This window comes from Lepidochelys kempii, chromosome 1, assembly GCF_965140265.1.
Source record: "Lepidochelys kempii isolate rLepKem1 chromosome 1, rLepKem1.hap2, whole genome shotgun sequence".
In the NCBI taxonomy this organism is placed as follows: Eukaryota; Metazoa; Chordata; order Testudines; family Cheloniidae; genus Lepidochelys; species Lepidochelys kempii.
The window spans coordinates 264,268,483-264,292,724 of NC_133256.1; the positions used below are offsets into that span (position 1 = coordinate 264,268,483).

General features: G+C 41.2%; 1 protein-coding gene across 9 annotated transcripts in view; it reads right to left on the reverse strand.

Moving 5' to 3' along the window:
* The window catches only part of ANO4 (anoctamin 4), a 288,922-nt gene that overhangs the window by 39,012 nt on the left and 225,668 nt on the right, over positions 1–24,242 (reverse strand). For all 9 annotated transcript variants that reach the window (XM_073327406.1, XM_073327405.1, XM_073327407.1 and 6 more), the window contains 5 exons: positions 24,056–24,116; positions 19,709–19,791; positions 15,885–16,025; positions 6,844–7,008; positions 901–937 (listed from right to left, as the gene is read on the reverse strand). In XM_073327406.1, coding sequence (XP_073183507.1) covers positions 901–937; positions 6,844–7,008; positions 15,885–16,025; positions 19,709–19,791; positions 24,056–24,116 — 487 coding nt within the window. The remainder of the gene's footprint in view (positions 1–900; positions 938–6,843; positions 7,009–15,884; positions 16,026–19,708; positions 19,792–24,055; positions 24,117–24,242) is intronic.

Genomic DNA, 24,242 nt, shown 5'->3' on the forward strand with positions numbered 1-24,242 from the left:
ATGTCTACACACCTCGCCCAGTCCTGCGAATGCTTGCCAGTACTGGGCATGGTATTTACCATTCTGAGTAGCCCCACAGACTTCAGTAGGAGTACTCGCAGTAATACACACTATGGGCCAGATTTTCAGAAGTGTTGAGTGCCCACAACACTAGCTGAAGCTGACAGAAGCTGTGGGTAGGCAGCATCTCTGAAAATCAGGCCCTGTGGTAAACATATGCTTAGCTGAGTCCTTAGCATTTAAGATATTTAGGACAGGAATCGTGGGTCAGATCTTTAGCAGGTGTAAACTGTCATAGCTCCATGGGCTTCAACTGAGCGCCGACAGGTTACACAAATTAAGGATCTGGGCCCATTGCTTTAATTTGTCTGTAAAGCACCATGCACAGTTATGTAAATAAAATAATAGTTCATACTGAAAATGGAGATTAGCCTTTTCCTCTCCCAGCTGCAGCATCTCAGATCAGAGCTTCATTCCTACAGTATCTAGGAATTAAAGCTTAGACAGGAATCAGGCTGGACATAGCTGGGAGAGGACGGGGAAGAGAGAGCAGTGTTCTTGTTAATAGGCAACAGTCAGGTTTGAAGGTGGGACTTGAAATTAAAAGTCGTACTGATAGACGGATATTTTGAAAAACTATAAACACAGGTATAAATGTGCTTAGAAACACAGTACAATATTTCAAAAACATGTATTATTTTAACCTAGGCAGCATTTTGTAAATGTGACAGGGATACTGATTCAGGGAGAAATCCTGCACCTAGTGAAGTCAATGGCTAAACTCCAGTTGGCTTCAATGGAGCTAGAATTTCATGCTCAATATTTAGAATGAAGCGAGAGCTGAGGTATAAACCAAAATCAATCAAATATTATTTCAGTTGTATATTTATCACCACTTACCTAAATTTGTCAGAAGAAGAGCAACTTTTTCATACAACTGCAACAAATAAGAAACAACTTCTGAAAAATGTGACCAGCACAGTTTAACATCATTAACAATATAGATCTGTTTTCTAGGATGAACAACAATTATTCCATTTTAAAACTGAAATTCTGATCCTCATTGTTTGGTAAAATTTGTTGGCATTGTGATAACAGTAATACTACTTAGCTCTTATGTGGTGCCTTTCATCCATAGAAGCACTTTACAAAGGAGGAGAGTTATTATCCCCTTGTACAGATGTGGTGCAGAAAGCTTAAGTAATTTGTCCAAGGTCTGTTATGACAACTGGATCTACAAATTTACCCTTAATTGTCAATTTAACAAATACTGATGGGAAAAGGTTTAAAAATGAGAGAGACAGACTGAACTTGTCCAAACAAGGCCCACTGATATCACTGAAGGACTTTGGTAAGATCATACTTCGTAAACAAGAAAAGTGTGGAACCAAAAATCAGTGAACCAAAATTGGTGTGTCAGTTGGTGGACAAAATAATAAGAGGACAAGATATTCCACCCATCACTCCCCTTTTGGGATCCTCAAAGAAACTTTTTTGGGGGGGTACGCTGGCTACTGTGTTGCTGGCTGACTGAAAGACAAAGAGAAGGGGAAGGAGCAAGCTTCACCATCATGGCTGCCACCCCTTCCATCTCCTGGGATCTCAGGACCCAGTGTGACACCAGTGGACCTTCTTCTTCCTAATCCTAAGAGATGTCCTGGCCTGACCAGGCCAGAGAGAGAGAAAGACCCAGGTGACATCACCTCCTCCACCGGCTTTGGCTAAATCCAACACTACCTGGGATGAAAGACTTTGTCAGACATTCACATCCATTCAGTGTGCCCTTTCCCTTCTCTAACTTATTTATTCTTTTCTTACCCGTCTCCTTCTGCCTTCTGTTTGGTAAGGCTCTGGCTTAGCAAACCAAGACTATATATTTTGCAACACTGCTGTAAGCCAGTGACCAGGAAGGCATCTAAATGCAATGCCTTAAACAGCCTGATGCTGGCATGAGTTTGCAGGTCTTGGAGTGGCTGATTAAAACTGTGTGCTGGGCCTGTTTTCTTCCAACATTGAGGCTGCACGTGAGAGTCAACACCAGAAACAGAGGTTGCACTTTTTATCTTTGTTGTTCTTCTCTTTCCCCTTGTGCGTGTGTGTCTTGTTTTGCCTTCTAGGAAATGGGATCAGACTTTAACAACAGTAAAAACAACAGCTCCCACCATCTCAACTAACTTCTTCTCTTTTCCCCAAAAGGGCAGTTACTAACATCTTTAAAACCAACTAACAGATTGTCAAACAAGGTTTTTTTTCCCCCTTCTAAAGGCTCTACAGCTAAAGGGAACAAGGGATGTTGTTAAAGTGACAGCCTAACTTAACACTTTACATTTCAAATGCTTTAATAACTGTTTTTCTTCTTTTTCTGTATCTTTAGTAAAAGGATTTTTAATGGTGCATTTGACATGGTAGCAAGCAGGATGACGTCTCTGTAAACCCAACCCTGTTTGTTTGACACTGTTTAATGTCGGACAGTGAGAAGGTCTTGTTAATACCTTTGACTCTTTGGGCCCTTTATTCCCTCTAAATTAATACAAGTCAGAAACCAGGTAATTGGCAGAGCCAGGAATAAAACCCAGGTTTCTTCATTCTCAGATCAATGCCATATTCATTGGACCATGTTCTCTCCTACACCTGAGAGGAATCACTAATTTTCACCTTGGAAATCTTTGACATTGAAACTGAAAAGTGTGTGGATTTTAATGAAAAGTTTAGCACTGTGTTCCATCTGTAAAAAGTCATTTAATTCTGCAAATGCAAGGGAAATTATGGAAAACTTAACAAGCAAATTAGCCCTAACAGAAACAGACCTTGTCTGTCTCTCTTTGGGAGAGAGACGTAGGAGGTCAGAGAACATCACTGTTGCCAAATGCGTTTCTTTATTCAGAACCACTGATGTTCTTCTAAATCCTTATTGGCACTTGTCTATGATAGCAGGAATCATGGTCTCAAATTCCTCTGAAAGACTGCTAACTTATTTAATAGAGAAGCTTTGACATGAGTTAGTATTTATGCAGGGGTGAACATACAACATACTATATAAATGCACAGAATTCATTTTTATTATAAAACTAAATCACTGTATCCATTTGTCTCAAATGGTATTACCCTTTCTACTGATCTGGAGCCAGATCCTGCATGGTGTTGAGTGTCCTCAATTACTATAGACATTAATGGGAGTGGAGGGGACTCAACACCTCTTCAAAGAACTCAACATCTTCTAGGATTGGGCCCTTAGTTTCCAAAGTGCACCCATCCCTTTTTATACAATTCCTTTTATACAGTTCCTTTTTATACAATTTACTTTATAAACTGTTGCTAAGGTTTAGTGAGTTATACACAGGCTACGTATTAAACCAGCTGCTTAGAAATCCAAGTAATTTGACATTCTATCATAGCTATTAACAACATTTCTCCTGTAGAGCTTTCTGTCTTGTCTGAAATAAACAGTGGTGATCTGAATCCTTTTTTTTTTTTAAATAATTGAAAAGGTGGTCTCTTTTCAGCTTTAAAAGCACCTCCCTATGGAGAATATAAAAGTGCTAGAGGGCCGTGTGTTTGATTCCTTGCCAGGATCAGGGTGAGTGCCCATTTACAGATCTTCAATGACCTGCATGTCTGTGTGTGAATATTATGTTTTGTTGTTATTCCTCCTGGATCAGACAGTGTTTGCGATTCTGTTAACGATGCTTGGAACGGTTTTTCTGCGACTACAGTTTATCACTACAAATCTCAAAGGGCTTCATTTAGGATCCCATTTTATTCAGTGTTCATATTTCTTTGGGTGATGTTATTGATAGGAATGGGCTTTACTACCCAAGATGAAGCTTGTGATTGCTCTCAGTGCAGGCTGCAGGATTAACTGGGAGACAGTCAGCTTGAACGTCATCAAATCTTGTCAAGATGAATGCATAACTCTATTATCCATCCAGCTCTCAAAGCATCCAACCTAGAAGCTGCTTGACCCAGAGCTTTCCCCTGATGCTTATATCAGACAGGTTGTGAAAGTGTATTAGAGTCTTTGGTTGCAGTCCATGTTGTCTTACAGGGATTCCCAGACTGTTCTAAACATCTTTTTTCTCTTCTCACCTCAAGTTCTGTTTTATATTAATCTCTCTTTGCTTGCCCCATGCGATTTTTCTTCATTGTTATGTGCTCACAGCTTGTATAGGACTTAACTGTCTGATTGCTCATGGGAGCCAGAAGCTGTTAGTATTTTAGAAGATCTCCATTAGTTGCCTATTGTAACCCACTACCTATTGTAACTCAGTGTGGAAAGCAAAATGTTAAGTTCAAAACCTCACCACCTCCTTAAAAGATGTTTCATAGTCATGCTTTAGTATACCTATGGGATTTCGTTTTCCCTGGTCCTCTCCTTATTGTCCAGTTCACTGACAATATTTATTTCTTGTTAGAACCTGTAAGGTTTAAGAAGTTTTCTTGCAATACTCCACTTGATAAGTCACTAAAAAAATCAACAAGGAAATTATTCATGGCTTTTTCCATCATTTTAATTTTTGCCCCTTAACAGTAGAAGTCTTTGGGGCTAGAAAGTGAAATCTACTTCTGTTCTGAGTCGTTTCATTGTTGCCTCAGTGCACAGATGGTTGGAAGTTTGGTGGTCAGTTCTTTGCTGACAGAGGTATACACTGACTTATGTTTATTCTTCATAATTCCTATCACATGATCTAGACATACTTCCAAAAAAAAAATAATTAAAAGCCACAGACTTTAAATAAAATACATTAAAAAACTTTTACAAACAGAGTCCTCAAACCAACTTCCCAACTCACTATTGGTCTCTATCCTATCCTTCTCCCTCCAATTTCTCAATCAACTCTCCCCTTTCTCTCCCTTGGGAAATGCATGGGAAACCAGACAAATCTTTCAGCTTGTCCTAAAGGACATCAAATGCAGGCTTGAGTGTGAAAAGGAGGAGAAGTGAGTTCCTGTGGTGACGGCTTCTCACAGCCACTTTACCTGTAAACCAGGGCTGTTAGTTTGAATATCTCAGATGACTGCAAATGCTTCAGTATCACATAGAAAGTGAAGTGATCTCTCTAGTAGGCAGTATTTGTACATGTATTGGTTAGAACTAACACCTTATACTTCACTTGGAAACTAAGGGCTAGTCTATGCTTACCGGGGGTGGGGGGTGGGGGGATCGACACATGGCAATCAATGAAGACCGCAGATCGCTCTCCTGTCGACTCCTCTAATCCACCAGATCGAGAAGAGTAAGGGGAGTCAATGGCAGAGCGTCTCCTGTCGACATTGCATAGTATGGACCCCACGGTAAGTAGATCTAAGCTACGTCGACTTGAGTTACGCTATTCATGTAACTCAAATTGTGTAGCTTAGATCGATTTTTCCCATCAGTGTAGCTCATGGAGCTAAGGAATAATAATCTTACAGCAAGAAACTCCACTTACTAAGTGGGGCAAGACATTCTGAATTAGCTGCAATTTTTGGATGGCTTGAAGATGTAGGTCTTTGTAAAGTGTTTGCAATAACACAACCTCGAGGTGGCAACGACATGGGTAACTGGCAACATGTGCATCTGAAGGAAAAGGATGCAACCTTCTTGCCAAGAGCAGGTGACAGAAAAACACATCTGACAATTGCTGCTACATAAATATCCAGAAGCACCTGGGAAACCAAAAGAACTCTCTCACCTTAGAGGATGGGTAAACTCGCCCTTTACCTACCCAACCCATTGTGATCTACCCCACTGGAACTTTAACCACCTAGAAACAGATGGCCTAGGAATCCCTTTATCCCAGGCCCAATCAGACTCACAAGCCAGATTCAATCCACCCTCCCAGAATTCTCACCTAGAATGCAGTGATTGGCATGCTTTTAGCATTAGAAGTAACTGATGGAACAATTCACAGCCACTCAATGTCAATCCCTCCCTGTGAAGTTTTCAATGCAGGTAAGTGCTCTCCTGTAGAAAGAGAGTCTGTATATATCTATCCCTAAGGGGAAAATTCTGCCGTGAGTAAGTGAGGAGCAAGTTTGGCCTTTATATTAAAAAAGAACACTGAACCATTTTGTTTAAAAAAGCATATTTAAAGACTTACTTGCAAATTGCAAATAAATAGAAGGAATATCGTGTAGAACAAATTTGAACCAACCAGGCTTGAATATGTCCCTTTAAAATTATATAATTTGTAGACTTTTTCAAACATGTATTGTACTTAAGTGAATTTTGAAGCCAATTACACAGGTATGGTAGGTACTAAGAGTCAAACCCAACAAGCATCCTCAGCTCCCATTAAAGTCAATAGCAGTTGAGGGCATTCAGCAACATGCAGACTGGGGCACATATAGATCAAGTGCCTGTGTGCACTTTGCTTTAGATCCTAGCATGGGCGGTGGGTGAACCTCACCCCCTACCTGCTGGAGGGCCGATCCCCAGGCCTCTCCGCCATGGCCGGAGGACTCCTGAGCCGCCCCCATGGCCAGAGGAGCCCTGAGTTATCCCAGCTGTGCCGTGACTCCCCTCCCAAGACCCCCAGCAGGAAAAGCAAAAGCTCTTCCCAAAGAACCTGAGCTTTTTATATGCGCCATGCAGGTTCCAGGGCGGCTGAGGAGGCGGTATCTGCTACTCAGCTTCCCAGGTTCATCAGTAATCTCTCTGGAGTTCAGGGAGATTGCTGATGAACCCAGGAAGCTGAGTAGCAGATACCACCTCCTCAGCCACCCTGGAACCTGCATGGTGCATAATAATAAGCAAAAACTTCTTCCGGTGGAAGCCCAGCCCATGCAAATCGCCAAAACCAACAACCCAGCATCCTGGCCTTTTATACCCACTGCTTATGGATCCTGGTTATCTTTACTTACCACATTCAGTAGCATGATGATGCAAAAGTTGATGCACACTGCAGTCCCTGTAGTTGCAACCTGAGAGTTATTCCTGATTAAAGCCCACTTAAAGGCAGCAAAAGTGCTGACAGTCACAACACGGTAAATAACAATGCCAAAAACAGCAGCAATCACCACACAGATCTAAAGGGGGGAAAACAGAAAAGCCTGAAATTCCTCACAATTGGAATTGATTTCTTCCTGACATTCTCAAGACTATAAAAATAAACCTATCTTAAAAAAACAAGTCCTGAAACATACATCATTTTTCACTGAGAGGGATTTCATCTGGATTAATATCTGATTTCCTCTCCATTTCCTATAATATAAATACACTTGATATCTGATTAAAATCATGTCTACATTTAATCATTCTCTTGAAAAACACAACTATTTTCTGTTTTCCAGAGTTAGTGAATGGTGCTTGATTGCTAGCCCTGGAAATTAAAGCTTTGCCTTACTGACACTGAGTAAAATTCACCACTCTGGAGAGGGTCAGTACATGGCTTATGGACCACATAAATCATACTTTGAATATTCAAAGTGGTACATAGGCTTTTGTGCTGCCTCTTTGCCCGGGGGGAATTTCACCCTGTGTTAAATACTACTCAGGAAGCAACAGAGAATTTCATCACACTACCTTAACAAGCTGCTTCACTGTACTATTTTGGAGGGATTATATTTAGGGATGGTAAATTCAATCTCTTTGATAATTTCATCCCTGGCATCTTTGATAATACTTAGAAAAGATGTCTGATGTAGAAAATTTTCCAGTTGAGCTGAGGTCACTAAGTCAGTTGTGACATATCATACAGAACAGTTGGGCATTAAACTGTCATGACCAACTTGTGTCCCATTTGAGCCAGTAACCTAGATCTCAAACATTTTGTTATTAGCATGGGTGACTCATCTTATCCAGGCTACATTATATACTATATCTTAGCTATGTTACCATGCAATTACATTTTCTTGAATAGAAACCAGTCAGGTTCGGTGTGTCCACATGCATTACTACAACCCGAATGCATTCGTAAAACCTGACAAAAATGTGATACATCATAGTTATTTAGGAAAAAACAATCAACGCCTCCCCCCACCCCAGAATTTCAAGCCATTTTCACATTCTTTTATTTACGGAATTGGTTTAACAGAGGTTGGCATAATCCATATGTAGAGAAACATGACAAGGAGAAGGTTAAAGTGTGTGTGAACACATAGGACCAGTTCATCTGATCCATTAAAGCTACTCTTTGCCACTCTGGAAGCATATAGCAGCCACAAAGTTACCTTACTAGTGAGCTAGAGGACAATTCCCTGTGGAGAAGGGGATTCCTAGGTGGTATAGAGTGGCCTCAGAAACTTCTATACCCACCCTTTCTCTTGACCCAGGTGTGGCTATCCCTATGCCCATATGCTCCTTACCTGTTGGAATGGATGGGCAGCCAGAGTAAAACACAGTAGTCCTGAGGCTGCTGTAATTTACACTAGGCACTAGCTTGAGGCTGGACAGCCCTGGTTTAGGGGACAGGGATGGACTTTCCAACACCTTCCCTTGGGGGCTCGGTGTTTTGGCTTTAATGTTTAAAGAAGCGTTTGGTCAGTCATAAATATTTGAGAGAGAAAATCATTAGTTTGACAGTAAAACAAGGAGATAAATTATTATCAGTAAAACAAACTGAGATAAATTATTCTCATGGTAAAAAAGTGATTAAAATTGTCTCCGCTCATTTTAAAAATTTGAGCGGAAACTCTTCTATTCTGCTAACTCTAAGCCACAAAGGTTCTGATAGGCATACAAATTTCACAGTTACAAAGGATCATTTCTGGCTTAGGGCTCCCAGTCTTAATTTCAGGATTTGTAAGTTTCTTTCAGGGAAGACTGTAACCACATAACAACAAATATGAAGAAATTTGTCTCATGTTCACAGATTCAGAAATTTAACAATATGAGCCATTTTAAAGCTGTTTTGGCTTCTTCAAGAATAACCCTCTAGGGTTGGATCAATCACCAATTACTCAAGTATGGTAAAGGCTTATACGCTGAATTCCATACTTTCTCCACATCATTAGTGATTTTTTAGTCTTCTATTTCATCCCCTGTTAGTCTTCTCTTTTCCAACCTGAATAGTCCCAGTCTTTTTAATCTCTCCTCGTATGGAACCTGTTCCGTACCCTTAATCATTTTTGTTGCCCTTCTTGGTACGTTTTCCAATTCTAATATATCTTTTTTGGGACACAACAACCAGAATTGCACATAGTATTCAGGGTGTGGATGTATATTTATCATGGATTTATATAGTGGCATGATGATATTTTCTGTCTTATCATCTATCCCTTTCCTAATGGTTCCTAATGTTTGTTCTGTGAGCATTTTTGACTGCTGCTGCATATTGATTGGATATTTTCAGAGAATTATCCACAATGACTCTATGACCTCTTTCTTGAGTGGTAACAACTAATTTAGACCCCCACATTTTGGATGTATGGTTGGGATTATGTTTTCCAGTGTGAACTAGTTCGCATTTATCAGCATTGAATTTCATCTGCCATTTTGTTGCCCAATCACCCAAGCTTTGTGAGATCCCTTTGTAACTCTTCGCAATCTACTTTGGATTTACTTGAGTAATTTTGTACCATCTGCAAACTTTGCCATCTCACTGTTTACCTCCTTTTTCAGATCATTTATGAATATGTGGAACAGCACTGGTCCCAATACAGATCCCTGGGGGACCCTGCTATTTACCTCTCTCCATTCTGAAAACTAACCATTTATTCCTTCCCTCTCTCATATCCCACAATGGCTTACTTTGCTTAAGAGCCTTTGGTATGGGACCTTGTCAAAGTGAAAGTCCAAGTACACTATATCCACTGGATCACCCTTGTCCATATGTTTGTTGACCCCCTCAAAGAAGTTTAATACATTGCTGAGGCATGATTTCCTTTTACCAAAGCCGTGTTGGCTCTTCTCCAACATATCATGTTCATCTATGTGTCTGATAATTCTGTTCTTTACTATAGTTTCAACCAGTTCGCCAGTCATCTGGTACAGAAGCTGATTTAAGTGTTAGGTTACATACCAGTTCGTAGTTCTGCAATTTCATATTTGAGTTCCCTCTGAATACCATCTGGCCCTGATGACTTATTACTGTTTATCAATTTGTTCTAAAACCTCCTCTATCGATGCCTCAATCTGGACTGTTCCTCAGATTTGTCACCTAAAAAGAATGGCTCAGGTTTGGGAATCTCCCTCACATCCTTTGCTGTGAAGACCAATGCAAAAAAATCATATAGCTTCTCTGCAATGGCCTTGTCTTCCTTGAGTGTTCTTTTAGCACCTCGATTGTTCAGTGGTCCCACTGATTGTTTGGCAAACCTCCTGCTTCTGATGCAAAATTTATAGGGAAATCTAGGTTGGCACAACTAAATGCTACAGCATATCTGAAAGATTTTCATGTCATCCAATCCATATATATAAAAAAAATCACCTAAATATTCCCACATAGCCCCCACCTCTACCATCTTCCCTTAAATTACCCAGGATATCTCACTAACACTTTACTTTGGAAAACACCATAAAATTATCCATATAGCGATCTTTGAGTCATCACAACATTGATATTATTTTATTTCTGGATTTTAAATTGACTGCACAGGCTTACTTTTGATGTTAAGGAAATATCACTCAGTGGGATCTAACCAGACAATATTTTAAGACAAGTATAATACTGATCTTCACCAGTAGATGGAGTGATTAGACAAAACTCTTATTTCAATGCACTAACATTCTAAGGAGCCTGCAGTGTGTTTATCATAGACACTTCTGTTGGTAACAACAGAACGCATTTGACTTTGCAGGGGTAGCTTCAAAACCAAACTATATTAAGGTATGCAGATAGCAAAGTAAGTAGATTTTCAGGATGGCAGTTGGAAGGTGGAGCGGGCGACAGCCCCATTAGCTTTGTGGTTCAACCACTTCTCTTTATGGACGTGAATGAAGGTTCAGGTAGAACCTGGTGACGTTTGGGTTTACTGACACATATAGAACTGCCTTTATTTTAAGTTTTACAAAACATCCTTTTCTCTTATTTTAAGCTACTGTTTTTCAAGGATATTTCAGTTTTAAAAGGTTTCAGAGTAACAGCCGAGTTAGTTACTAACACGGCTGTTACTCTGAAACCTGTCATTATGCAAGGCACTGCATTTAGCCGTATGGAGTGGAAATCTATCAACTGCATGAAAAAACTTGTACAGATACAGACAGACATCATCTTCCTTTCCAAATGCAAACAGATGGACATCGTACCAAAAGGACTGAAGGTAAAAAATCCATTACAGTCTACATACCACACAGACTATGCTGACAGCTTGTGCCACACGCTCTCAAAGAAACTGCAGAACCACCTGATCAACATCCTCTACAGCAAACAGGGAAAGATAAAGAATGAGCTCTCAAAAATGGATACTCTCATAAAAAACCAACCTTCCACACAAACTTCCTCATGGCAGGACTTTACTAAAACTAGACAAGCCATTTACAACACACACTTTGCTTCTCTACAAAAGAAAAAGGACACTACACTTTCTAAACTACTACATGCCACAAGGGGCCACAGCAATGGTTTCCTCAACCCACGCAGCAATATTGTTAACCTATCCAACTATACTCTTAGCCCAACAGAAGCAGCTGTCCTATCTCGGGGCCTCTCCTTCTGCCCCTTCACCCCCATGAACATGATATAGTTCTGTGGTGACCTAGAATCCTATTTTCGATGTCTCCGACTCAAGGAATATTTCCAACACACCTCTGAACAACATACTAATCCACAGAGACCTCCCTACCAACACTACAAAAAGAAGGATTCTAGGTGGACTCCTCCTGAAGGTCGAGACAGCAGACTGGACTTCTACATAGAGTGCTTCCGCCGATGTGCACGGGCTGAAATTGTGGAAAAGCAGCATCACTTGCCCCACAACCTCAGCCGTGCAGAACACAATGCCATCCACAGCCTCAGAAACAACTCTGACATCATAATCAAAAAGGCTGACAAAGGAGGTGCTGTTGTCATCATGAATAGGTCGGAATATGAACAAGAGGCTGCTAGGCAGCTCTCCAACACCACTTTCTACAAGCCATTACCCTCTGATCCCACTGAGAGTTACCAAAAGAAACTACAGCATTTGCTCAAGAAACTCCCTGAAAAAGCACAAGATCAAATCCGCACAGACACACCCTTGGAACCCCAACCTGGGATATTCTATCTACTACCCAAGATCCATAAACCTGGAAATCCTGGGCGCCCCATCCTCTCAGGCATTGGCACCCTGACAGCAGGACTGTCTGGCTATGTAGACTCTCTCCTCAGACCCTACGCTACCAACACTCCCAACTACCTTCGAGACACCACTGACTTCCTGAGGAAACTACAATCCATCGGTGATCTTCCTGATAACACCATCCTGGCCACTATGGATGTAGAAGCCCTCTACACCAACATTCCACACAAAGATGGACTACAAGCCGTCAAGAACACTATCCCCGATAATGTCACGGCTAACCTGGTGGCTGAACTTTGTGACTTTGTCCTCACCCATAACTATTTCACATTTGGGGACAATGTATACCTTCAAATCAGCGGCACTGCTATGGGTACCTGCATGGCCCCACAGTATGCCAACATTTTTATGGCTGACTTAGAATAACGCTTTCTCAGCTCTCGTCCCCTAACGCCCCTACTCTACTTGCGCTATATTGATGACATCTTCATCATCTGGACCCATGGAAAAGAAGCCCTTGAGGAATTCCACCATGATTTCAACAATTTCCACCCCACCATCAACCTCAGCCTGGTCCAGTCCACACAAGAGATCCACTTCCTGGAGACTACAGTGCTAATAAACAACGGTCACATAAATACCACCCTATCCGGAAACCTACTGACCGCTATTCCTACCTACATGCCTCCAGCTTTCATCCAGACCAAACCACACGATCCATTGTCTACAGCCAAGCTCTGCGATACAATCACATTTGCTCCAACCCCTCAGACAGAGACAAACACCTACAAGATCTCTATCAAGCATTCTTACAACTACAATACCCACCTGCGGAAGTGAAGAAACAGATTGATAGAGCCAGAAGAGTTCCCAGAAGTCACCTACTACAGGACAGACCTAACAAAGAAAATAACAGAACACCACTAGCCGTCACCTTCAGTCCCCAACCAAAACCTCTCCAACGCATTATCAAGGATCTACAACCGATCCTGAAGGACGACCCATCACTCTCACAAATCTTGGGAGACAGGCCAGTCCTTGCGTATAGACAACCCCCAACCTGAAGCGAATACTCACCAGCAACCACATACCACACGACAGAACCACTAACCCAGGAACCTATCCTTGCAACAAAGCCCGTTGCCAACTGTGTCCACATATCTATTCAAAGGACACCATCATAGGGCCTAATCACATCTGCCACATTATCAGAGGCTCGTTCACCTGCACATCCACCAATGTGATATATGCCATCATGTGCCAGCAATGCCCCTCTGCCATGTACATTGGTCAAACTGGACACTCTCTACGTAAAAGAATAAATGGACACAAATCAGATGTCAAGAATTATAACATTAGTCTCTAAGGTGCCACAAGTACTCCTTTTCAGTTTTAAAAATCCATGTATTTCTAACCCAGTGGAAGCCTGTGCTATTCAAACAACAACAACAAACACAACAACAACAAAAAGTCAATTTTGAAAATAATTCTTGGCTTGTTTCTAAGATTAACAAGGTGGGGGAAGGGAGGCTAAAATAATACAGTCCAGAATTTGTTTTGCCAAAGCCAAATAGTACTTGAATATCCAGGCTTCCAAGTTCTGACTTAAATCTAAATCTCATGATTTTTCAAGTGATCTCTGACTTTGGCAAAAGTGTCATCATCCCAAATGATAATTTCAAGGACTTTTCACGAAGGTAAAGCATAAGCACTCTGTTTAAAAAAGAGAAAAAGGCAATTTGGAAGATAGATAAATTCAGGCTGGCTTTAGATTGTGAGATATTTGATTAAGTGTTTAGCATTTGAAGTTAACATTAGCTGAAGTTTAAAAGACCCCTCATAGCTCAAAAAGGTTATATACATACTTCACCCTGTGTACAAATGAATTTGCACTGATTATCAATAGTGAAGAAGGCAGGAAACAGCTGGTGACACAAATCCTAAAAAACACTGCTCATTTTGGATGGGAATTAGTGCAACCTGGCTCAGAAAGAGGGCAGCAAACAGGGTTCTTGTGTATTTTTATTTTTAACTCAAGTGTTGCATTCTGAAAATAAGATCAGTTGCAGGTAGAAAGATCCTGAATTTAAAGATAATATTGTGTCTAATCTATTATGACAAGGTGGTGACAGCCAGCCTTCACTACAAAGTCCTCGGTTAGCCTTTATAACTTTGTATTGGAAAGCTGATTTAGCTTAACGATTGACAGATGTATTTTGGAAGCAAAGAAGAATATTTCCTCAAAGGTTTTTCTTTAAAATTACCAGTGGATCTGATTTTCAAGTTGTCACATAGGAAAATTCCCTTTGACTTCAGGGATTTGAACCTCAGTTTTTACAACAACAGAACTCTCACTGAAGTCAGTGAGATGCTGCATGAATAAGGATCGAGCAAAACTTGGGTGAGGACTTTGAGATATGCCCTGTTTTTATTTATTTATTGTAAGCCAGTAACTAAATAATTGTGAATGAGTCCACATTTTCATTTTAAGCCAGTTCCCTGCGTATGTCCCTGGCTGGAGGCTTGCCGGATACCACACAGATTCTGATCCCAGTTCTACCAGTGTAAATCCATAGTAACTCTCCTGAAGTCAGTGGAGCTATTCCAGATTAACAATGCTGATTAGCATGAATTAAAACAAATCCTCTTTTATGTTTTTAAAACAGGGGTATTTTTTACTGAAAGATTGTGTGACAGTGGGTGTGTATGTCAATCGATGAATTCCCTTTTGTTTTATGAATAGCATTTATGATTGTAACCTTCATTGTGGTTTAGAACCTTGATGTTGTGGCAGGAACAGTGTGTGTCTGGGAAACTGTATCAGGACCACCAAGGGGCCTCAACACTGAATAGTTCTATCCTGGTTGCTATTGGCAGAGCCACTGATTTTTAACAACTCTCTGCCAGCAATGCCACACATGGTTGGAGCATGGAAAATCTCAGTGGAAGAACAGAAACAGAAAAAAGGCACTAGAAATTGCTTTTGAAAGTGAAATGCTCTTTAGAAAGGGGAATCATTCCAACAGTAGAATGAGAAGACACACACATCTGGAGAAAGGGAAACAGAAGCTTTCCCCAATGGACACTGACAAAAACCCAAAGGGCTCTCAAAAGTGATGAGGACACGGGGAGGGAGCGGGGAGAGGAGTTGTCTTCAGGTGTTTGTTGTTTTGCCTAGATCTGTACTCTCCTCTGCTAAGAGTAAAGTGTGCATATTTAAGAAGTTCCTTTGCAAAGCTGGTGTTCCTTACTTTATCTGCTATCCCCAAAGAGTAAAATTATAAACTGGAGTGCTCATGGAGGTGCAATTTGGGACAGTGAAAGTGGGGCATGCATAACCTGCTGCTGAGGGACAGCACTGGTTTCAGGGCTAAGGGCAATTGGACGTGGAGTCCCACATCCTCAGATAGGGGACCAGGCAGGGAGTCTGCACCCGAGGAGTGCACCTGAGAAGCCAAAAGTAGAAACAATGTCTTGGCTCTGTGCAGACCCAGCTGGCTAGAAGCACATGGGATCCAAAGGTTGTGTTCAGTACAGCAGACTGGTAACCATCAACAAGGGGAGCGGGGGGCTCAACTCTGGCTGTAACAGACAGTACAATCTTTAAACCAGAGTATAAACTATAATTCCACCCTCTGCATTCAGACAAACCAAATTATCTGTTTTCCAAAATTACTACTCTGTTTGCCATTTTTAAACTAAACTTTTCCTTCTTGTAACCGGAAAGGAAATTAATTTTCTCAAACCATAAAAAATATTCCAGATGCGGAAACAATAAGTCTGCTGCATTTATCTGCAAATGCTTGATAAGGCTCTGGTTTTCCAGATATGGGATTCATCCGTTCTTTCTTGGAGTACTTTGCTTCAAACTGGGGACGTATTTCTTCCTAAAAAAGAGAGGAACAATTTTTACATACAATACAGCTAGGCAACATCAAACTTCAGATCACTTTTTTCATAAAATTATTTCTAGTAATACTTCAGTGATGTTAAGTGCCAGACACTTAAATCAGGAAATCAGTTGGGAAATCAGCAGCTCTTAATGAGGAAAACAGATCACTGTAAGAAAAGGCATCTAACTTCACAGAATTACATACATAAAATTTAACAAACTCCGCAGTTAGTTACTATCAGAAACAAGAGTGTTTGAAAATGTATATCTGTAAACAATATTGTTTTAAAGATGACACCAGGAAATTTTCTAGGATTTTGATAGTAGACAGTAGCAATTCGGCAAAGCAGGAATAAAATTGAACTTAATCCTGTTTCCAACTCACTTGTAAATAAAACTGCTTGCTAGATACTTGTGTACCCTCCGAGTTTTAGCAAGAGGTTCCTCACAGTTTGAAAAAGTATCTTGCGCCTCATTATAACTGATTTATCTCTGAATGTGGGGAAAGTTAGATAAAGGGCAGTATTTAAAGCTGTTCCTATTTGCAGAATTCATTCACCCCTTACTCAGGCAACATTCTCTTTGGCCCTCATTTCCAGCTGCATTAAGTGGCTGCCTCCAGCCCCCTTGCTCTCCCAGCTGTGCCCTCTCTTGTGGATAGGGAATTCTGATAGGATACTGCTATCCCCCTGTAGGCTGTAGTCTGACATCATCACTCCTTTAAGTGACAGTGGAAGACAGGCACAGCAAAACAAAACAAAACACAAACCAGCCCTCCAGGTTGTCTCTGTCCTGGGAGAGAATTAGGACAGGTTTGTACTTGCAATGGTGCAGCTCTGCCGCTGCAGTGAAGACATTGCTATGCCAATGGAAGAGCTTCTCCTGTTAGTGTAGCTAATCCACCTCCACAAGAGGCGGTAGCTATGATGACAGGAGAAGCCCTCCTGCTGACCCAGCGCTGTCTACACAGGTGGCTAGGTTGGTATAATTGCATTGTTCATGGGAGTGGACTTTTCACACCTCTGGTCGATGTAGTTATGCTGATGTAAGTTTATAGTGTAGACCTGGCCTTAGCCTCTCAAAGATCCTTTGGGGGAAGAGGGCGGTCCTAACTGAAACAGACACAAAACAACACAGATGCCCCCTCCCAGCAAGGAGGCTACAAAATAGGAGACTACCCCTGTTCCCCTTCCCAGCCTCCAAGCCCCCTGCTCAGCTCCCCCCAGCCTCCTGACTCTCTTGTCTCCCTTCTCTTCCCCCTCTTCCAGCCCCAGCCAGTTGGGGAGGCCCGGGAAGGCAGGGGTTGGAGAGCAAATGTGCCCCCACTCACCCAGCAGCGATGGCTCCTGTCCTGCGTCCTTGCTCCTTGCAACCTGCTTCATGCACCAGGTCGCAATGCCACTCACTCAGATTTGGCTTGGCTGCTCCACTGATATCCATAATGCTAGGTAAATCCCAATCCCAAATCCAGGCTGGTTAAACTGTAAAGGGGCTGCATGCCTAAGAAGCGCGCAAATAACTAATACTGGGGCACCAGAGCTCATGGAAAGGCAGTTTGAATGCTCATAATTGTTACAAGGTTTTGTTAGTTTCTTTAAGTGTCTTTTCAATGAGAGGAATCCACCTCTGTTGGGTCTGAATCTGGACCCTTCAAATCAAAATTCAGCACTTCAGCTTCTTGAACTTTTCTGTGCTCCTAATCAGTGTGGGCTTCTAACCAGTAGGAGGCAAGCCTAGGGTTGTCAATGCTGACTGAAGCTATTCTGGGAGATTTTTCCCCCCAAAATGATGTAATGTCATTTGCTTAAAATATCCTATTAAAATCTCCTGGATTGCTTTCCATAGTCATTGGGAGATCGATGCTGATTCCAGGAGACTCCAGGCCAATCCTGGAGGGTTGGCAACCTAGGCAAGACCAATACAGCTTAGTCCTAATTAGCATCTTAAGTCTTAACAGCACCATTTGAAGCCACTCTCACTATTACAGGTGACCTTTCACTGGCACGCTCCAGCAGATTCAGGACCTAACTATCCCCTAGACCAGTGGTGGGCAACCTGTGGGCCATCAGGGTAATCTGATTGCAGGCATTTTGTTGACGTTGAGTATTCGCAGGCACGGCCCCCCACAGCTCCCATTGGCCAGGAACAGCGAACTGCGGCCACTGGGAGCGGCAGGCGGCGGTGCCTGCGGACCGTCAACGTCAGCAAAATGTCTCACAGCCTGCAATCGGATTACCCTGATGGGCCGCATGTGGCTCGCAGGCTGCCCACCACTGCTGTAGACACATTGATAACAGTCCCAAAGCAATCCTGGGATTGGTCTGACAGCATGTGTGCACTGCCAGTGAAGCCCTCTGCTGCACAGGAGTCTGTTTTAAGTTCTTTAGCAGCCCCTTTATACTCTGGGATTCCACAGGGACTCTCCACTTGACCCAAAGCAGCCATTTGTTTTCCTTTGTGTTTTTCACTTATTTCCCTCACCACCAAGGTTAAAGAAAACCCATCTTGTCATCAAATAAGCAAATGTAACATTATGTGGCCTCTTCCCAAAGAGACAAATTCCGTCCCTAGGCTGAGAAGTCTGGTTCTGTGCTGGGAAAATCTACAGTGACCCTGGGGAAGGAATTCTTTCCCACAGGCAGCAGATTAGCAGTCAAGCCACTGTGACCATTACTGCATCCTAATGACTATTGTAGCCCTCCCACAATGGCAATGAACCCCTTGTGGAGGAAAGGAACATAGCTCCGCCTGCCATTCTCTGACTCTGCCCTCAAAAGAATCCTACATGCCTGGGAGCAAGGAAACTCAGAGCAGCAATGCTCCAGGCCATGCAGGGGTTCCAAATCCACCTTGCAGGTTCCTAGCATCCTGCCCTTTCCCTGTATAGTTCCATTGCCATCAAAGCCCTCCATGCCTGTGTGGCAGCCACAGCAGAAGGGAGGTTGTGGCTATTTGTCACTTCCCCAACCTCCTATCCTAGTAGATTTTCCTTTACTGGGCATTGGGTGAATTTAGCTGCTTCACTGCAAGCCTTCTGGGCAATAATATTGTTATCCATTTCAGTGTCTGTATGGCACTGTGTTTTACACCTACTGTGATGTGAAAACAAAGACCAGCCAGACTTTTGGGAGCTGTGAAAACCTTTTGAGGTTCCCCATCAGTATTCTTAGCAGCTATCCAAAGCAACACCTTAGGAAGCTCATCTTGATGTTGATGGTTGATGTATAGTTATTCAAGGGCAGGCAGGAAGGTCAACCTTTTGCATTTTTAAAAATCTGAATGTCTATGGACTAAAAAGTAATTGCTTTAAAAAAATTAAATCATGCTGAAAGATTCTTTAAGTGTGATTGTTGCTAGTTCTACCACAATGGAGGCCAGATCCTTTTCGAACCTACGTTGCCATAAACCCAGAGAATGCCCCAAAACTTCCTTGAAGTTAATTTGTATTTACATTGGTGAAAAATGAGAGCACAATTTGGCCTGCAGCAAGTTTCTTCACAGCTCTAGATGAAGCATCTTGGGAGAAAATGCTCATCCTTACAGAAAGATAAATTATAAGGTTTATTTTATAGCTTCTGATGTGAAAGAGAAATTGATAATAAAACTAAGGGAAAAATTGGCTGCTGATTTTTAACCAGAATCTTTTCTACCCAAGATTATAGTAAATTATCGACAAACCTCTTCTTCTTCCCAGTCTATCAAGTCCCAGTCATAAGCAATTACTGCTCGTCTTCTTTTCCAAAACTCCAGGAAAACAGTTGCTGGAGCACATAGAAAAAAGAAATCACAAGATCATTTTCAAATGAAGAAAATATGCTAACTACTAGCATTATTGTTGAATTAAGCTGTTCCATAATTTTCGTTTGTTTGCATAAATGGACTTCTTTGACAGCAAATCTTTCTGATGATCAAAGCTGCATTCACAAGGTATTTCTTTCTACTTTGGCTTGTGTCAGACATGGTTGAAGCTTTGGTGATTTCATTTAGTGCTAATAGAACATGTTTAATTTCCAATCAAATGAGTTACAGATTGAAAAGAATTAAATGGCTTCTGTGAGTCATCTTAGCTAAATTTAGATAGACCAATGGGAAAGACAAAGGTTTCTTGGGAACAATGTAGATCAAAAAGGTAGCTTGCCTTATCAGAAGACTATTTAAAATACACAGGAATCAGTATCCAGAGGAAGCAAAGAAGTTTCTAATCAGATTCCAGTGCACACGCAATTCAGTACAGAGCTGCTGAGGAAACTGGAACTGGTGCCTTGCCTTTCTAATCCAAGGCACTGCCTTTAAAATACAGGAACAGATGTTTCTGGCATTGATAACTGAGTTAATTTTTTTCAAATGAACCACAATTACATAACTCACTGGAGTATAACGTAAGTACAGCACTCACTGCACTTCAGTAGTCAGAAAAGTGGTTGTGCTTGCCACCGTGTTTTATATTGGCAGGAAAGATCGGGAAGTATTTAGTCAATTGATCATAATCCATGTCTTGGAGAGTCAAACTGGCATTGTTTATAAACACATTATTTATTTACACTTAAGCCCACTAAAATCCATGGGAGTCGTTCACTGGCTTCAGTGGGCTTTGGATCTGGCCCTTAATGGTCATGAGAGGTGCCAGATTGACAGCCCTGGAAATGGAAAACCTTTGTTTATTCACAGACCAGAGCAGGGATGCTCCCAGCAGTGACTGTGCAAGCCTCCCCAACAACAGCCTGACAATGTGCCTCAAGTCTTGTCCTAGAGGGATCACCTTAGCGCACAAGAATGCAGTTCATTCTCTATGCTGATTCAGTCCTTAGCCTGCCTACTGCCAACAAGAATGCCAATTATTATGGTGTTTTTTGTGATGCACACAGGTGATAGTTTTGTTTCCTAGTAACCGGATTCAGAGCATCAACTCATTTCATACAGGCTAGAAATCAGCCCTCAGAGAGTAATGACTTTTAGTTACTACCACGTGAGCTTGGATTCTCTCTCTCCCCCATCACCCCGCTCTACACTTTCAGGCTCAGCAGCGAAGTACAGTGAGAATGACTACTGTCCTCACATCTCCTTCCCTCAAAAGCACACTGTATTAGGAATCTTGTGAGATTTTCTGTCCAATTTTCTGAACTTTTGAGACTAATCCAAGATGAATCAAACTGTTTTCCCTTCTAATTTTTAAAGTACACAGTGGGGGAAAAATCCACAGTTAGTATCTCTGCCTATAAGAAAAGGAGTACTTGTGGCACCTTAGAGACTAACCAATTTATTTGAGCATAAGCTTTCATGAGCTACAGCTCAGCTCTGTAAATTAGTCTCTAAGGTTAGTCTCTAAGGTGCCACAAGTACTCCTTTTCTTTTTGTGAATACAGACTAACACGGCTGCTACTCTGAAACCTATCTCTGCCTATGGCTCTTGAAGTTTCTTTCTGGTACTATTTTTCATTTATACAGTATTCACTACTATGATCTCCAATATTCTATTTTCTTTTATTGTATTACACTCTTTTTCTACTGAGGTCAGTAGCCCTTCTTTCCACCATTGACTATTATATCATATGTTGTTGATAGCTAATCTTACTGCATTTCTGTAATACTGAGAGCTTCTAAAAGTATCAAATTGTGAAATCCCCCTGCTTCCTTTCTAGTCAGATCATCTCTAATATCCTTTGTCATGTATTCAGCATTCATTTCTGAACAAGACAGTATAACATCATTCTAGAGAGACAACATGGGTGAGGTAATATCTTTTATTGGACCAATTTCTGTTGGTGAGACAAGGTTACACAGAGCTTCCACAGACCTGCAGAAGAGCTCTGTGTGACGTCAATAGCTTGTCTCTCTCACCAACAGAAGTTGATCCAATAAAAGATATCACCTCACCCACCTTGTCTCTCTCATATCGTGGAACCAACACAGCTATGACAACACGGCATATAACATTATTTCATCATACTTGCCATACTTTTGTTAGGATATTTCAAAATGTACATTTATCCCATATGCTCAAACAAAATTATTGGAAAGCTCTGAAGTTCAGAACTTACAGACATACTTTAGTATAGTTCTGCTACACTACTGTTTGCCCTCCTTTCAATCTGTCTTGAGATTCAACCTAACAGCAACCTTCTACAAAACACTCTCCTAGACAGGACTTCCTTGAGCACTTTCAGTCTAACTTGTGACCTTTTATAGTTCCGAGGCTGGCTTCCTCTAGTGGTTAATTACCTATTGTTCATCTCTCTTTTCTTACCCTACTTTATTTCAGAGCATTGATGAATACTCTAATTTCTTCTAACCTTCCTGAATACACTACTTTCTCCTGGATTTATATTAAAGAACCTCCTCAGATTCTGCCCCCTTTGACAGCAGAAGAAGGAGAATGTTTTTTGTTCCGAGGAGTATATTGGCATTTCTTATCGCTAATAAGAATACTAAATACTTCCACTAGTTTCTGTTTTTTAAACTTTGCATTTCAGCAACTGTTCCAGTGTTAATTCCTTTATCAGAGAACACAAGCTTCCCTGTAGTCAAGAAGGAACTATAATTAGAATTTTTCTAGTGTCTCTTAGTCTCCTGAAAAAAAACTGTGGAGAAAGGAAGAGGTAGGCATATAAATTAAAGTCATTCAGTTGCTTCTCTGGTGAAGGATTCATAATGACTGCCTCTGGATAACAGCGCCGGTTGCAGATTGACACAATTTTGGTGTTGAGCTTCAAACAAAGCTGAACAAAAGAATCATTGTAATATTCTCCCCCTCTATGTCAAATTTCATTTAAATAAGCAACTGCTATAATGTTACCTGACCTTACAAGAACTTGTTTGTTGCTTAATTTTTGACAAACATCAATTTTTATGACAAGTCTGTAATAACCGTGAACGTGTATCTGTGTGTGTAGTTGAGGATGGAGGTTTCTCATAACTTGGTCCTTAGCCAACAGCTATTGTATCTTTAGCAAGAACTAGTGTAGGCAAAATAAAATTAGTGACATTCCTCCCTAGAGTCTGTACTAATGTTTCCACTAAGTACAATACATCTTTTGGCATAAGGGATGACATTTAGGTCTTTTCCTCTAAAATAGAAAACTTGAAAATGTAGGGCTTGGCTTTCACAAGTGCTAAGTACTCACTATTCCAACTGAAGTCAGTGGGAACTGCAGATGTTCTGCACCTCTGAAAATCAAGCCCAGATGCTTGATAGGAGAAAGTATTTGTCCATTTCTGAGATTTGGTAAGCCTGGGTGAGAATATCCTCCCCAGAAAAATTCCATGTCTCTGAGGGTATGTCTACAATTCAAGCTAGGGATGTAATTCCCCGTTTGAGGAGACATACCCACTCTAGCTCTGATAGATCTAGTGCACTAAAAATAAAGTATAGCCATGGCAGTACAAGAAATGGGAGTGGCTAGCCACCTATCTACATGCCTAGCGAGGGGTGGCCCATGCATTTAATAGGATCATACATATACTTCAGGAAAGCATCCCATATCTCTGAGAATTTTTCTTGGATACAGGGGTGCTGGAACAATTTTTTTTATAGTGGGGGTGCTGAGAGCCATTGAACCAAACTGTAAACCCAGTATATAATGGAAACCACTTCAAGTCAAGGGGTGCTGCAGCACCCCACACATTCCTTGTTCCAGCACTTATGCTTGGATATAACATGATGCCTTTCCCCAGAAAAGACAAGGCCTGAGGAATGACTGAATAAAGACTCCTGAACTTGACTCAATAGCAACATATTTTAAATCTCTAGTTTTTCAACCAGGATATAAATGTCCACCTGGATACTGCTTATTTGACCCATTTTTAAAATTAAAATGTCCAGAAACTGAACATTAAAAATATAAATTCTTTACCCTTTCCTTCCACATTTTCACTGAACCAGAAAAGACTTGATTGGGAAGAGTCAAGCCAAGACTCTGCATTTCAGCATCTGAAACTAGGCATGCTGGAGTTTAAAGGGTCCTATCTCACCCCATACATTTAAAGGAAAATGTACTAAACATTACACAAATCCAAAGAAAGACTTACCCCACACTGCCATGAAAACAGCAAAAAAGACAGTAGCTCCATTGTCAAAAAGGTGAGTTACCTGTGAATGAGACCAATAACCTGATGAGTTCATCATTTGAAAGTTCTATTCACAATTTATTCTGTTTTGTTAAAAGATTAAACTGGGTGGTGCTTAGGAGAGCCACTAGACTGACTGTCCTGAAGA